Source organism: Colias croceus, chromosome 5 (assembly GCF_905220415.1).
Source record: "Colias croceus chromosome 5, ilColCroc2.1".
Lineage (NCBI taxonomy): Eukaryota > Metazoa > Arthropoda > Insecta > Lepidoptera > Pieridae > Colias > Colias croceus.
The window spans coordinates 4,157,652-4,175,731 of NC_059541.1; the positions used below are offsets into that span (position 1 = coordinate 4,157,652).

General features: G+C 34.7%; 1 protein-coding gene across 9 annotated transcripts; it reads left to right on the forward strand.

Annotated features, from left to right (window-relative positions):
• The first annotated feature begins 357 nt into the window (after positions 1-357).
• LOC123692157 lies at positions 358-17,398 on the forward strand. Of its 9 annotated transcripts, none has more exons than XM_045636849.1 (9): positions 5,898-6,041; positions 6,114-6,300; positions 6,460-6,563; positions 6,634-6,892; positions 7,101-7,155; positions 13,622-13,805; positions 16,670-16,756; positions 16,927-16,992; positions 17,079-17,398. In XM_045636849.1, the coding sequence occupies exons 3-9, from the start codon at positions 6,513-6,515 to the stop codon at positions 17,349-17,351; spliced, it is 975 nt and encodes a 324-aa protein (XP_045492805.1). In that variant the 5' UTR covers positions 5,898-6,041; positions 6,114-6,300; positions 6,460-6,512; the 3' UTR covers positions 17,352-17,398. The 9 variants fall into 9 exon arrangements, with proteins under 9 accessions (XP_045492810.1, XP_045492802.1, XP_045492806.1 ...); XM_045636847.1 differs by having other exon boundaries at positions 6,130-6,300; XM_045636851.1 differs by lacking the exon at positions 6,460-6,563 and having other exon boundaries at positions 5,899-6,041; positions 6,130-6,300.
• The last annotated feature ends 682 nt before the right edge of the window (positions 17,399-18,080 follow it).

Sequence of the window (18,080 nt, forward strand, 5' to 3'; positions counted from 1 at the left end):
ACAGGTTGAACCAAGGGTCCTAGATTTGATTCCCTGTGGGGACTAATGAAACAAAATGTCTCGATCTGTACAAGAGGTAGAAGATTTATCCGATAGGAAAATTTAAATTTTACCAAAAATGCCACACAAGGGGATCGTTCACCGTCGTTTACGGATTTACTTAAAGATCTGTCTCAGTTGTACCATGGAATACAATATATTATTTTAATAAAGTATGTTAAAATATCGTGTAGCTTCTAACAAAATTCAATCGAAATATTATTTATAATCTGTGGCATTGAAAACGTCTGTCTGTGAGTGTCCAAGAGTCTGTCGCACGGCGCACCTGTCGCTTAGGTCTGTCGTCTTGACTCATGTCACCGGTCACGCTCAAAATTGTCTGAACCAAATCTCTGCCTACGCGAATAATAAAGCTGAGTTTTCGTTTAGTTGTATTTCGAGGCGTAGGCGAGGCGAGGAGTTGTAGGCGCTTTGACAACGAGATAACATATATAATATCGCTGATCGCAATGACAAAGTGTTCAGTGAAAATCTGTCGAAATAGCTCTATATTAAAACATAAAAAGGATGGAGTTTCGTATTTCAGGCAAGTGCAACTTTTTATAACGCGTTTCATTAAAGAAACGAATCTTCATTCTTCAATGGCGGCCAAAGCTGACACTGACATATGGTAGGGTCAGTAAAAAAGAAAATAAAAATAATGTAAATGGGTAATTATTTTATTAATTATTTATTACGTATATATTTGAATTATCATATTTACGTATACAGAATGCAACAAAATCCCCAGGCTGGTTGCAGAGCTTGACCGACCGTCAGTGCGTACGTCAGTCGCGCTTGTCATATGTATGGAAATTCATAAAACCGTTCATAGCTATATCCAAGCTATAACCGACCATACGCACGCGTATTGTCATGCGCATTAGTGTCATAGGGCGTATTCAGAAAGAAAGCTTGAAACTTGTAAGCGCTTATCGGCGCTTGTCAATGCTGGTTCGTTCTACACAAAGGAAGCAGGTTGAAGCAGACCAAAACAAATTTTATATGGCAGCCACCAGCATTGTTGAAGCTTGTCGGAACTTGTCGGCGCCGATCAGCGCTTATAGGCGCATGTTCATATATTTTCCTGCGCAGGTTACCAGCGCTGACAGGCGCCGATAAGCGCTTATAAGCGCTTATAAGTTTCAAGCTTTCTTTCTGAATACGCCCTTAGTCACACAATTGTTGATGCGTATCGTCAGGACCGACGGTACGCACTGACGGTCGGTCAAGCTCTGCAACCAGCTTAGTACGTCTTGTAATGAGCCCTTAAAACTGAACAACTTTTCCCAAAGAACATATTTTGTCAATTTCAAATAAAACGTTATTTACTATCACAAATACATAATTGTCATTGTAAATATATGATAAAAACTATTGTAGGGAAAATCAAATATATTTTAGTGATTTTACTTTTCCCTATTTTTTTTTTTGCATGCCGTACGGCCGTGTGTATTGTAAACGAGAGGGAATGATAAGCGCCGCCATTTAAGATTCGTTTCTTCAATGAAATGCGTTTAAAAAAAAATTGTGAAACTAACTTGACGTTTTAAATCGTTTTGCTAAATAATAAACCATTTGGTAGCGTAGCGTTAGCTACTATAATATCATTAATAGACGTCCGAACTTAGTCCGCCAGGACCACCGCACTTGTGCGGTGCGATCGACATGCCACACCACCGCACCGCACCAATTGCTTTCCGTGTTACTGGACAGTGAGGACGTCGCGTCGGGTCGACATGCCTCCAACTTTATCCAAAGAAGCTAATATCACGTTAATTATTGCGGCAATCGTCGAAGCAAGTACAAGTACCTACAACCATTGAAAAGAAGAAAACGGAGAGTGAAGAATGGGCAAAATTCTATTTAAAAGACAGGGATTCGTTTGTAAATAAGAAAATAATAATAAATCTTTGTAGAGTTCTAAAATTTCTATAATTAATCTTTATTCAGTAATAGCGTCATCCGACGCTATCGCCATTGATGACGATCGACCGACGTCCGTTTTGTTTGGCGGTAGAACGGTCACGCGCGAACTTGGTACGGTCCGTACCAAGTTCGGAAGGAAAATCATCCAACCAAGCGCACCGTCAATAATAATAATTATGTGCGGCGCACCATTGAACACATAATCCATCTTTTAAATTTACAACTTAATACTGTTCAACATGATGTTTTCATTGACTTTTGAGACATAAAAGTAATATAAAACAATTAGGTAAATCAATTACAAACGGAAGAGAATGTAACAAAAATTAGAGGAAAAGTTAATTAGGGTCGACGATATAAGCTTCTTGGGGTCGACCTGTGGTCGTGATTCAAGGGCAAAAAACAGGTTTATCGATTTTTGAAAAAACCTATAACTGCGGAATAAAGTTATAGTAGGTTATTAATTTTTTTACTACAACTTTTGCTCACTTTCCACACAAAACCTCAAATATCGAAATATCCCAGGATTCGTGGATAAGCATTTTTTTTTTTAATAAACAATAGAAAATTACGACAAAAAATCGGCCAAGTGTGAGTCGGACTCGCGCACCGAGGGCTCCGAGCAAACCTATTTTTTTAATAGGTTGTATCTTACAATTTTATTTAAGGAATTTTTTCTTTATCTTGTGCTATACCTAAGTCGTTGCTTTTATCCCAATTTCAAGACTGTGTTGACGGGAAGTACCTTGTAGGTTTTGATTCCCTTGCAAGTAGTTGCGAGTTACAGAATATGAGGCTCTATTTGCTTTTTCTTCAGATTGCGTTGACATAGAATGTGAATTAAATAACAGATTTAAGTTATTATAGACGTTCTGATGTGAATATCAATTTAATACATGTAGACGTTCATGAATAAAGGGATTGTAAGTTTAAAATTATTTAAAAAAATATATTTTTATTTAATTTAATTAAATAATTAGGGTTTTTGCAGTTATTCCTACATCTGTGCTATAAGACGATACTTTTTAACTCAATTTCAAGACTTTGTGTTTACGGGACAGGGTGCTTGCTCCCTACAGGTATTGATTCCTTTGCTAATGTCGAAACCCTACGGTCTACGGTCCCTTGATGCTGTGAAAAATTCAAACGTATGAGCCAATGCAATCAAAAGATGCAGCTGTAAATGCTGAAATTTTTCGCAAAATTCGACACTCCCTAGGAAATCAAAGCCTACAGGGTAGTTCCCGAGTACACAGAGTCATGAAATGTAGTACAATGTAAGTAACATCTTATAACGCAGACTAGCTAGCCCGCGGCTTCGCCCGCTTTGTCTAAACCCTTATAAATTATATACTATTCCTCTTGAATCACTCTATCTTTAAAAAAACCGCATAAAAATTTGTTGCGTAGTTTTAAAGATTTAATCATACAAAGGGACATAGGTACAGAGAAAACGACTTTGTTTACTAATTGCGAAAAACATGAATTTTGACTTACGTAGATTATTGTAAAAAAAATATTAAAAAAAAAATTTAAACTTACAACCCTGTTACTCATGAAAGCTTACATGTATTAATATTGATATTCATGCCAAAAACTCAAGTCTATGATACCTTTAAGCTATAATAAAATCAAACTTCTATGTCAACGAATCAGAAGATACAGCCGTAAATGCCGAAAAATTTCGCAAATTTCGACATTCGCAAGGGTATCAAAACTCAAAACCTACAGGGTACTTTCCGTAAACTCAGAATCTTGAAATTCGGTACGAAGTAACATCTTATAGTACAGATACAGGAATAATTGCAAAAAATATATATTTTTTAATTAAATAAAATTTAAAAAAAAATAAAATATATATTTGTCTGCCTGTCAAGACCCTTTTTCTCAGGAACGCGTGGAGGTATCAATCTGAAATTTATACCGAATAATCAAATCTACGGTTCCTTAAAGCTGTGAAAAAAATCAAACTTATAAGCTAACGCAATCAAAAGATGCAGCCGTTTATGCTGAAAATTATCGCAAATTTCGACATTATCGGCAAGGGAATCAAAACCTATATTGTACTACTTCGCGTGAACACGAGTCTTGAAATTTGGTTAAAAGCGCTGACATTGCTTTTAACAGATGGATGAAAAATTGCTAAAACATACATTTCATGCCTATCAACATTCAACATTCTCAAGTGTCGCCAGGAATCAAAACCTACAGGGTACTTCCCGTGAACACAGAATCTTGATATTTTGTAGAAAGTTACGTCTTATAACACAGATAAAGGAAAATTTGCAAAAAGCATAAATTTAAAATTAAAAATGTTTGTACGGAACTCTTGGTTCGCGAATCCGACTCGCACTTGACCGTTTTTTTTTAATCTACGTATCAATTAAATTATCAAAATATAGCTTTTGTAAATTGACCATTTATTGCTCTTAGATTGACCACGACTATGTGACCCCCCCTGGCACTAAAGCTTGGGATTATAAGAGAAAAAGCCAAAAGGCCCCTTCACTTTACTCCGACATCCTTGTTAATAGGCTATTTGACAAGGTTTTGAAAACTGTCTCAAATTATTAAGTTATGTTTATAGAGCACACAAAACACATGTTTCTTAATTTTTTGTAGTTATTCATTGTGAAAATGGAAAATAAAAACATGATATTCAAATATGCCGGCATGCCGCCAAAACACAATTTTGAAGCATATGGCGTCTTGCGACCATTCACCATAGGCATGGTGACGTGTGACGTCACAGCTGCGTAAACATCAACTTGCTCTTAAGCCGGGTCCGCAGCGACAATTTTCTAACAAAACATGTTATCGAAACATGTTACCAAAACATGTTTGCAAAACCGCTCGTCCGCTGCGCCTATTTTTGTTATTGTTTTTATTTCATTTCGTCAAAGAGAATATAGGCGGACGGACCATAGATAAATTAGGACGGACGTCTTCTTCTCGTGAGTGCGAACATAAAATGCGTTCCTTCCCCTCCCCGCAGGCGAACGCGGGGGATGTTATCCATTCGTCTCGGCAAACATGTTATTGTGATTTTGCTAACAAAACTGTTAGGCCACGCCCCTATTCGGTTAGCAAAACATGTTATCGTGTTAGCTAACACGATAACACGTTGCAGGGGACCCGGCTTTAGTACTTATTGTTCGTTTTTGTTTTAATTATAGTATTAAGTTAATCTGTTTAAAAACGAAAGACGAACGAAAATGAGTTCTTATAAGTGGTGTGTAGTTCCTGGATGCAGAAATACAACTATTAAAACTCCTGATAAACTATTTATATGTGCTCCAAAAGATATAAAAATGCGCAGAAAGTGGTTGCAGTTAGCTCGCAGAAATCCAAGTGATTTATCAATTAAAACAGTTATATTTATTTGTGAAGACCACTTCGATGTAAGTATGGTGTTGAATACCTAGTAGGCAGTTTATTTTATTTGCAATACATAGTATAAATCGTCTCAATACTTACCTGCTTGAGGTTAGATAATGATATACAGGGTGTCCCAGAAGTCGACGTCAAGCCGAAATTTTCTGAAAGGTAATGCCCATAGAGATCTAGAGAGATGCCAATCGTTTGCGCTGATTTACGCACACAACAGTAAACAAAATAAAAAAATTGGTTGCTGTAAATTCGGTTTACTGACGATAGTTGAACGTGACAACGTCCAATTGTGCTTCTTTGTCGCTCGTTCCGCGCTCTCGCTTGCACTTCAAGCCTATGGAACGCCTCAGAGCGAGGTAACGCCGCATGAGTCATGTTTTTTCGTGCGTGCAGCCGGCTCTATCGAATTATAAGACGTTGTCACGTCAAAACAATACTTCGCGTTGTGTGCGTGTCATCACACAAAAATTTTAGAGCGACTACTCGTTCGCACACTAGATGGTAAGTGACGTACGTATACAGCACCACTACAGCCGCAAGATATGCGTTTACGATAAGGATTGCTTGTCGATAAAATGAGAAACGTTAAAATTAAAACAATTTATAGGCAATTCAGTAACTAGATAGAAAATAGAAATGGACACCTTGATGGTAGCATTCATGGTGATCTAAGATATAATGGAGTAAGTGTTATACCGCGTTAGAATCCCTATTAAATGCGCTAACTTTTAAAGCTACTTGCCAAACTGGAGTAGTACATTATTTTTTCAGGACGATCATTTGAAGTAGTGCGAAAAATTAATTTTGAAAACTTGGTACAGTATAAAATGACATTTTCCTACAAGTTGGAGTGATCGGCACAGGGTTTAGGATCACAGGTTAAAGCAGGTGCAGGTTAAAGCACTATTCGGGATGACGTAAAAGAAAAAAAATTGGCAAAAAGTAAATATTTGTTACAACAGGAATAAAAAAACTGTCACATGGTGTTCATTTTCTGGAATTAATAAAAAAAATCCATAACTTCAAAAATACATGACTTCATTTTTTTTTTTTTCAATTTTTCTGATAACTGGTGTGGTTTCCTTTCAGATTACCTTTCAGAAAATTTCGGCTTGACGTCGACTTCTGGGACACCCTGTATATATAAATTGATAATGTACAGAAAGATTCAAACTCATATCGCACCCTTCAATTCTGTGTTGTCAGTATGTTTTACTAGACACAATTTAAGCCTGATCATCCGGTATCTAATGTTAATGACTCGCTTATTTACAGATTGAAAAAGACATGGCCAACTACTGCCAGTACAAAATGGGTTTCAGTCAGAAAATAAAAATGATAGATAGAGTTTTGCCTTCTAAATTTCATTGCCAGCCAGATCGCTGTAAAAGAATTTGTGAGCCTAGTACTTCTCGTTCTGCCTTTGCAAAACGGCAAAGAATCAACCTCATTGAGCAATGTGAAGCTGAAATCTGTCAGCCAGCAGGCACTGTGGATAAATCTCATGAAGAAAACATGGAACATATAATAACGGGTATGTTAACAATGTCTTAATAATCTTAGAAAAAAAAAACCTTAGAAATTTGCCTTGAGTTATACATATATAAGTATAAAAGGAAGTCACATTGGTTACACTATAACTCTAGAATGGCTATACCAATTTAACTGAAAATAGGCGGGGACTAGATATTCAGGCAGAGTTGCAGGCACAGAGCATTATTAATAAATGTTTGTCTTTTCAGAACCGTCAACATCAGAGAAATCTACAACCACAGATCCGATTACAATTGCTGAAAAGTCAGTACAATTTAATAATTCTTGCAAACTTCATTTTAGAATAGAATAGAATTAATTTATTTGTGGTAAAACAAGATATACATACAAAATAAAAAAATAAAATACAGATAAAAAATAAAGAAATCACCACGAAAAGGGTATGAACTCAGCAAATGGAGAAAACAATGACCAAAAGGCCACTGCTTTCTCCGCTGTTTTTCAGCCATAACCTGTTGTGGCCTCAAATATCATACGACAAAAAAAACATGTTATCATAATAAAAAATAAATAAATACACAGTACCATAACAAACATAGCGGTTCTCCTAAAACAAACATATTATGTTTTCAGGAACACAGGTAAGACAATAAAATTTTTAATACAAAATAAAAAATAGAAAAATGAATCTAAAACTAAAGGAATGCAGGATTAATTATTACGTTGCTACTGGTCAGATACATCAATGATACAGCGATACGTCACAAATATACCTAAAGCCAATCAATTCGTACATCGGGCGAAAGAACTCTTTTTAAAATATTTAAATAATTATAGTTACAACACAATAAAAATTAAAATATCATCTAATCCGCTGGAAACAGTTCCTTTTGTTTTTTTAGTAAATAATTTTTAAGCCTTGCCCTAAAAGTGCCAAGACATCTCGAGTCGCATACAGGAGGAGGAGGGAGGTCGTTCCAGCACTTACTAGCCCGATATTTAAAACTTCCTCTAAATGCAGCTGTTTTATACTTAGGGATTTGAAACACACAAGAGAAAGACCTTGATTTGTTGAGCTTTTGACTTTGTGACCAAGTTAATTTTTGATGGAGGTAAGGCTGTATACGGTGATTTATTACACCATGCAGGAGAATATAAACATGGAGCTGTCTACATGCAGACATTTTTAGTATTCCTGCTTTATTTAAGAAAGGAGTAACATGCGTGCAAGGCTGGATCTGGAAACAGTAGCGCGCACAGGCATTCTGGATCCTTTGAATGGGACTCTTACTTTTGAATGAGACTCTTACTTCTTGCCAAACAACAGCCATCATAAACAACATCGCAGTAATTAAGTTTTGAAAGCACGAGTGAGTTACAAAGCTGGATACGCAGCGGCTCATTTATGTAATTTCTAATCTTATGGAGAATTTTTAGGCGGTAGAAGCAGTTACGTGCTACTTCAGCTATGTGGTCTTCAAAGTTTAGTGATGAGTCCATTTGTAAGCCGAGGTTTCTTGCCTGAACTTGCTCCGATTGTTCACCATTAACTTCTACCTTAGGACACATTTCATTTATCCTACCCACCTGCTTTTGAGAACCAAGAACTAAGAATTTAGATGGATTGAGAACAAGCTTATTTCTTTTCGACCAATCACTTATATTAACGAGATCGTTATTTAGTTTGTCTACAGCTGATAAAGAGGAAGATGGTGGAAAACTTACATAATATAATTGTAAATCATCTGCGTATATGTAATACGAACAATACTTAATAACGGTGGTAAAGTCAGTACAATAAATGATGAATAAGATCGGTCCCAATATTGAGCCCTGTGGCACACCCCTTTCCACAGGTTTCAATGAAGAGTAAAGATTACCGCGAACAGTGTTTATACGAACCATTTGAAATATATAATATATATCCATAAGGTAACTTCAAAAAAAAATTATTGAATTATTTTGAAACCCGTAGAAATGGAGAGAAGAAGCGAAATATCGATATAGTCAAAGGCTCTCGAAAAATCAAGGAGTGTTAATATTGTTCCCATGCCCTCATCACGTCCTGTGAGTCCTGTGATATTATCAACAACAACATCTAAAAGCGCTGTTGTGGTACTTTTCTTCTTTCGAAAGCCCGACTGAAAGGATGGAAGAATATTGTTTGTTTCGAGATATCGAGTAAGCTGCTCACATACCACGCGTTCAACCACCTTAGACAGACATGGCAATATGCTAATAGGCCGCAATAATTCATTTAATACTACTGGTAAGTATTATGTTGGTTAGATGTTATTACAGAAAGAGTTCTAGGCAAAGTAAGCAACAGCATATCTATGGATATATCATCACAGCCTCTAGCCCTCGTTTTAATCTGGAGCAGATATTTAGAAACAACTGTTTCATTCACAGTACTAAGCTCAAACTTTGCTGGCCCATAGAGGTTATTTTCGAAAAATATTTTTTCATTTGAATTATCAAAATTTGAACTAGGCAGTTTCAGGAAATGGTCATTTATAATTTCAGAGTCAAACAAACAGTCGGGAAAATCCAGCTCAGGTAAATTATTAGGCATTATTGACATTTTTAAATTCTTCCACATTTTTTTTGGATCCTTAATAATCTCATTAATGTTGTTATCAAAGTATACCCTTTTTTCGTAAAACAGTGTAGAATTTACCAAATGTTTCATATCTTTGTAGTGGGACTTATCAATATCCGATTTACTTATTTTATACTTATAAAATGCTTGATCTCTAAGCTGCATCATATAAGCTTAACATTGTCCGTTAGTCATGGTGTAATTAAATTTTTACGCGCGAGTTTTTATACTACTTTGTAGGAACTGGCCTTCACCTTATGCTCTGGGCAGATTTTGCATTTAACTGTGCAAAGGTCAGATTCACGACGCAGTTGTTAATATCCAATTGCATCATCTCCATATTATGATTATCTTGCAGCCCTGCAAAGGAAAATAATCAATACAAATACTTCAATCCTATAAACTGGATGGCTGAAATGAAAAACAAAGGGCATAACCTAAAAAAATGTTTATCATAATTAATGTGCTATTGTGATTGATGTTTGTACATTTAACTAAAATGGTAATGAATGACGATTGAAATATTAACTTACGTAGCTGTTTTAACATTTCTCAATTCAGGAGCGTAAAAATCTGGCTTGTTTTTAAAGAACATGCCAACCATTATAGCGTCCACTTTTGGTAGATTTCTACTGTCTGCTTTTTCTAAATTAGGTTCCATGACAAACAAAAATAACACATAAAGAGTAAAACTGATTACAGACATCTTGAATCACAAGAAATAAGTTATACAAGAAACAAAACCAAAAGCGAAATTCAGCAACGACATGAGTGAACGTTGGGATCACTTGTTATTTACGCAGCTGTGACGTCATGACTCATGGCAGATGCAGCCAAGCATGGATGTTTTCGGTCACGTGGTAATTTTAAAAAATATGATATTTTTCTCGACGATTTATAAATAGATAAGTTAACTATTATTTATATCATTTATTAATTTAAATCGCTTCAAAAACCTTACATATATAATATATGGATTACACAAAAAAATAATTTATTTTTTATACTGTCAAATAGCCTATTGCTCCGAGCCGACATAGCTATAAATTCCGGAAACGGGAAGATGGCACTGGCACAGATTAGATACACAAGATAATAGGCAGTTATGCACTAGTAGTACTGCTATTTTAGTTAAATGCATTACGATTCAATTGAGTTTTGTTGATTAAAAGTGGCGTAGAATTATTTAAAACATTAGATTACAATATAATTAAATTATCAATAATATAAAACATGTAACTATTTTAATGTTTAATTTTATTGATAACTAGCTTTCCGCCTGCGGCCTCGCCCGCGTTTTCAAAGAAAAACCCGCATAGTTCCCGTTCCCGTGGGATCACCGGGATCAAACCTAGCCAATGTTGCTCAGTGAAGATGCCGCTTTCTAATGATGAAAGAATTTTTTAAATCGGTCCAGTAGTTTATGCGTGAAAACCATACATACATACATACATACATAATTACAAACCTTTCCTCTTTATAATATTAGTATAGAAGGCCCTGCCCTTTCCTCTTTATAATATTAGAATTTCATTTCTTTCGGCCATGCAAACTGAAGCATTTATATTTTATTCAATTAGACTTCTTTTAGAAGCACTTTTGAATCAACATAGTTTTTGGTTTTACCTTTGACCGATTCGAAAGCAGATTCGGAAAGAAGTTTCTTTCTTTCTCTCTCTTTTCTTTCTCTTCACAGTTGACAGATATATACTACGTTGTGTTTCTACGGAGAAGACCTGGCAAGAAACTCCGTAGTTGCTCTTTTCAAATCATGTCAAATTTACACATTTTAATTTCACATTCTTATAATATTTACTATAGCTTACCGCCCGCGGCTTCGCCCGCTTTGTCTAAAACCAAATAAATTATAAACTAAAACCTTCCTCTTGAATCACTCCATCTATTAAAAAAACCGCATCAAAATCCGTTGCATAGTTTTAAAGATTTAATCATACAAAGGGACATAGGGACAGAGAAAGCGACTTTGTTTTATACTATGTAGTGATAACTGATGACGTGGCCATATCGTAGATTTGCTCAAAAATCAAGCCGATCAGTGGCTGCACGATACATCGTAAAAACATCCACACAAGAAAGAAAGAAAGAATAAAGCCGCCCCCTGTGCTGACCGACCGTACATAAAAAATATTACCTACATATTAGCTTCCTATGACATACTTAAATCAAAGGAAATTTTATGTAGAAAATTTTCCTAGAAGTACCTAACCGTAAGCTATATGTGCATTGTGCAGGTTTTAGAGTTATACTTAAGCAAAAATCTAAAAAAGGCCCTTTGAACTCTCCCTACCCTTAGCTCACCCACCGCCCTTGAGGACTTTCGATATAATCATCTGGAAATATACAAAACTTAAATAACTAGCGATTTTCAAAACTACACGATTTATTTCCGCTAATTTTACTTATTTTCTCGGACTAGTATGATTTAGAACCAATTAGAACAGATATCTATATGTCGTGGTCATATCGTAGATTTGATCATTTCATGATATGAGTGGCCATTTCACGAAATGGTCGCATATCGTGAAATGGCCAACATAGTTTGATCAGATCGTTAAATCGTCAACGTTTCACGATTTGGTCATCCACATTTGGCCAGATCGTATAAAATATAAAGAGTCCATAAAATATTAAAAAATTTCAGAATAACTATATTCTAAAAACTTGTTTAATGTGATGTAAGTTAGTGCCGCGGCAGCGGCCGGCGAATGCCAGAAGCGAATCGTTTTTGCAATAGAAAACAGTTAGGTTAGGTTAGGTTAGACTTTGATAAACAACGCACGAGCCGAGCGAGCAAAGCGAGCGTGCCGCTGCAGCGGCCGGCGAGTGCCAGAAGCGGATCGCTTTTTAAAAAACAAACAATTATAATAATATAGTAGTAGTTTCTTAAATTATTTTATTTAAGTCGCATTTTTTCTTAAATACATATAAGATATCCTCTTCGTCGTAAATTCTTTGCTATGACTTTCTTCATAATATTGTTATTAAACGAATTATGAAGTTTTTACTGCGAATAATTTAATTTTCGCCAGCGGCCGCCATCTTATCACATAAACACAGAGCTTGCAGCGCCTCTACCAACGATTAATGTAACTATTTTACGATATGATCAAATAATTTTGATCATTTCATGAAAAAACCGTGCGTTAATTGGCCATATCGTGAAACGATTTCTTATCATTGATCTGCCCAAACCACATCATGATGTGGCCAAACTAAATTGGCCATTTCACGATATGCGACCATTTCGTGAAATGGCCACTCATATCATGAAATGATCAAATCTACGATATGACCACGACATATCTATACATATAATAAATCTGTAGAAGGGTCAATTCTGTACATTGAAAATATTGAAGAAATAAATAGCAGGGGGTGTTACTGGATCGATACCAAACCCAAATATGTGATTAAATAAAAAAAAAATTTGTCTGTCTGTTGGTCTGTCTGTCTGTCTGTCTGTATGTGAAGACATCACGTGAAAACTAACGGTTCGATTTTGATGAAACTTGGTATAATTATACCTTATTATCCTGGGCGTAAAATAGGATACTTTTTATCCTGGAAAAATACGTAGAAAAAAAATTAATCTTAATTTTTCAGTTTTATCCATAGACGTTGTTCTGTAGAACCGCGAACACACTTTGCGTATTATTATAGGCCTAGCCGTACTTGGGTCCAATAGATTTATAAGATATCATTGTCAGAGTTACTCAAAATTGAGAAATAAACCATCCACGCGAAGACCGACATCCGCGCGGACGGAGTCACGGGCGGAAGCTAGTAATATATATATTTAAGTAGTTGCAAATTTGCGCGAGATAGGTGTATTCATGGTGTATTATACAATAATTTCCTATTATTTTTCCAATTACTGAGGCCCTGAGTAAACCATGGACCCAATAAATATATTTGTCCATGTAGTAAACTTAGTAAGTAGGCACACTAGTGTACTACATCACCACATAATTTTCCGTTTTAATTTATTTTCTCTTAAAATACACAATACTACACAATAGCGTAACGAAGATGGAACGGATTTTTCTTTCGATTATTTATCCATTCAGCTATGGAGCCTTAAAAAGCTAACAAATAAAGTTCACATTTTCATGTGAAACATTTGTTTTTCTATTATTATTGTTTTAGTTTTCCACGCAATCCTATACGGTGTTCTAAGTGGGCAGCGATTATTGGAAGATCCCGAGGTGAAGAATTTTACAAGCCAAGGAGAGGGTCCGTTGTCTGTTCCGATCACTTTCCTGAGTCGGACATGTACACAACAACTAAAGGTTTCAGAAGACTCATCAGAAGTGCAAAACCAACTTTGCTTGTGAGTTAACAACGTTATCTACGCTGTAATAAGTTGCAATTAATAGAGGACGAGTGACATAAGCTCAACTTTAATTTGATCTCGGCCCCCGTGTCAAGCTGGGACGCCGGACGAGCCTAAATAATATAGTATTATGTGTAATGTATTGATATGGTTCTAAATTTGTATTAGGTATCTGAACCACATTCAGATAATAAAAATTTATTGTGTATAAGCTGCCCCAATGTCGCTGTTCTGCCTCATTGCCCTTTTTTCGTGTTTTCTATCCATAAGAACCTTCCTTTCTTGTGTCTTGATTTTTTATTTACTTACCTACAGCTGCAAATTACATGTCCCGCAGCCGGAGGCCCCAAAAGAAACTCAGATATACTTAGAAACTACATTTAATTACTAAAGTGAGACTTTTACACCCATGTCTGCACGATGCAGACCGGAGTCAAAGAATGAATTTATACATTATAATAATTATAAAGACCTAAGCTTGGATGCTAACTAAGGGAAATCGCACCCACGTTCTATTCCCGTGCGAACGGCGCATTCAGCAATTTCGTATGAAGGCAGGGCCGTAACTCCTCCCGCCGAAGTTCAGCGACCATTTTTGAATTTTGTGAAAAAATGTTGCTGGAAGCTGGGGCTCATCTGCTCATCTGTGGTCCTCTATAGAGTATGTGTCGATCTGCGTCACATCGTGTACCAAATGGCCAAAATTAAGACTGCACCAACCAGAATTATGTATATAGGGATAGTTGTTTGATATATTGCAGGATCCTTTTCTATAGCGATAGGGGTTTCTTCCAAATTAACTGAGTTGAGAATTGCGTTTCTTGTATATTTATTTCTAATGTCCTTGATATAATATTATGTACCGCGTATCTTCAGTCAGTGGCTGTTCCTTAATTTTGTCATTTACTTTATAGATCTTGAAATTCTCCGACTCGAACATACATCCAGTAGGTATAGTTAATAAGAATGTACCTTGGAGTATCACGAAGTCCTCTTGTTGCATTTATAGTGAGATTTTAAATGAGCGTGGTAAATATAGTAAGTAATGTATTATACTTCGGGCATTCAGCCTCTATGTACAAGAATGAGTTACTGTTAGTTGCTATATAGGGATAGGAAGGGATGAGGGCCTGCCTATTCTTATTTGGAAAAATAGCTAAATGAAATAAATCAAGAATATCTGTAGAAACTAATGAAATTTAAAAATTATTACAATTTGCTTATTCGAAAAGTAGTATCCAGGCTTAAGTATATTATAATATTCCTATCTTAAAATTCTTATATTTGATTCTTATCATAAATGTTACCTAATTTCTTAATCATCTCCCTAACTGTTTCCATAACTTACATTGAATGATGATTAACTAACTTAACGTATCTAATAAGATTATAGTCATTTAATTTTTTTTTTTTAGAATTGAATTAGGTAAATAATGTAATTAAATGATTTTCCAATATCTAAGAAAGAATACTATGATGGCTATTTTAAATCATTAGATGATAAAATATAAACTAAATGCTGATTTTTTATTTAGAATCTTAAATGAAATTTTCATATTTTATAATTTATAGCATCATTGCAACCCAAATTAATAACGGTAATACCGATGATCGATTTTAATCTTCACAGTCAGTAAAGCTATTACTAGCATAGTGTGTAAAGTTCGGATCATATGTATGTGGTATACCGATGCGATAAGGCGATTCACTTATATTGTAATACGAATAATTCTTGGAATAAAAGTCAGGGCCGTACTCAGGTGGATATAATTCATGCATATTTATTTCATGCATTTTCAAATATGTAATTTTGTGTTAAAGGTAAATCTCTAGTGAGTTTCGAATTAAATTCTTTTCTATCATTTTTACTAATTATTAAAATTATTTTTATTCTGTAAATAAGATGCGTTTAATTCTTTATACACAAATTCTAATGATTCAATTAAATTAAATTTAATGAAAAATTTAATTGTCACAATTTTTTTTAACGCTTTTTCAACTGAAATCGGCCGCATATATATTGAATTCTTGAACCTAAGGCCTTCTATAAACCGCGAATAAAAGCCTGTAGAATTATTATTTTTTTTATTTTATAAAAGTATACCTACGTTACATGTTTTGTCTCTATGGTGGTTACTACTGATTCATGAAGCGAAATGTAAGTAATGAAATTAGGTAATTTTATTCAATTTATAATTGATTAAGAAATTAGGCTATTCACTACCTTCAACAGTACTTATATAGTTTTATAATCTAGTTATATTATCTAATCTAGTTAATAATATAATTAATTTTAATGTAAATCTCTACTATCATCTAAAACTAGTCCACGAACAGCCTAACTCAATGTAGTGCTCTCGGGAATTAGACTTTCACGGATGGAAAATCTTGGAAAGGAAACTAGGAGTAAAAAATAGGTATAAACTAGTAAAAGGAAGCAACACAGAACTATTCTATGTACTTACCAATTATTATTAATCTGGTTACTTTTCGGGATCGATGTTTTGATATAGCCTCCAGGCCGCAGAAACCGTAGATTCTGGATCCTCAGCTCCGTAGCGATAGCAAGATTACTATCTATGCCACGTTTTTTGAGGATCCTACCGACTGCGCCAATTACATGTCCCGCAGCCGGAGGCCCCAAAAGAAACTCAGATATACTTAGAAACTACATTTAATTACTAAAGTGAGACTTTTACACCCATGTCTGCACGATGCAGACCGGAGTCAAAGAATGAATTTATACATTATAATAATTATAAAGACCTAAGCTTGGATGCTAACTAAGGGAAATCGCACCCACGTTCTATTCCCGTGCGAACGGCGCATTCAGCAATTTCGTATGAAGGCAGGGCCGTAACTTGCAAGACAATAAAGCGAGTAATGATAATATTATCATTAAACAGGAATTAATCGAAATAGAAGAAGAAACGATTGGATCTGCTCACGTAAGTAAGCATTTATTTATCTTTAGTTTCATATACCTAATATGCAAAGTATAGGTAGTATTTATACCTAGTATTTATATTGATATAATATGAAAAGTAAAGGGCATTTGTATTTTATTTTATTTGGGGATCGCAGAGATATAACGTTGGTTCTACTTACATTTTTTTAGCTGGTGCCACAGGCGGATCAAGAATATTTTATGAATAGTGAATCAAGTTACCAGCCTTTACACCAGGTACATGAAAATTATAAATAAATACTTATTATAAATTAGTTTTTAAAAGTTTATAACCATCAAAAATTAACATTGTTTATTTACAGGACGTGAATGTAGAAATAAAGAGACAGTCTCCTTCATCTTCCTTGAGTATTGGATCTATTTTAAACACTCCCAGAGAAGTTGTTATGAAGAAAAAAATAGAAACGCTTGAAAAAAGGATCATAGACAAAAACAAGAAAATAGACGCACTGCGAAAACAGAATAAAAGACTTGCTAAGAGGAATATAAGTTTGAAGACTGCATTGTCCGCTTTTAAAAAAAGGAGTAGAATTGTCGTATCGAATAAAAAATTACAAAGCCAAAAATTACAATAAATAATCAAGGTAAAATTTAGAGTTTAAAAATATATTTTTTTATTTTATTTATCTTTTTTTTTACCCACGATCACACGTGCCGTCTTTAGGCTTTTTCCTATATAATTGCTCTGTCATCTGTGGTTGTTTCTAAAGTTTCTCAATGAAGAAACAATTTCTAATTATCGTTTACAATAAACTGAATCATAGAATGCGAATCACTTTTAATAAAATATATTATATTATTTAAATTTTATTCTATTTCCACCGGCAACTCTGTTTAAATTATTATTTATCTTTTGAATTGTTATTCTTAGCTTACCTAATATTAACATTTCTTCAATATCAAAGAGTATAACTATACCACGTGAGATCGTTCTTACGTCTACCCTCCATACTATCTACATATTATCTAATATCCATATTTAGGATATTGATATTTTACCACTTTACCTTGTATAAAATGATTTATGAAACTGAACACTGACACCACAATAAAAAAAAGCGTAATGTATTCCAAGAAACAATACAGTAATTTAAACAGTATTTTTCGCTTGCCGGATATATTTAGGTACCTTGTCCTTGTACATACGTCGCGCTTGTAAGTAGACCACAGTGTTCTAGGTAAGTATTATGTAATTTTACATTTAGCCGAAAATTACAATACCTAATTCATAATATTATATTCAAAGGTCACGAATGATCATAAACACGAGTATTAATAACGTTTTACGTACAATAGGTTATAGG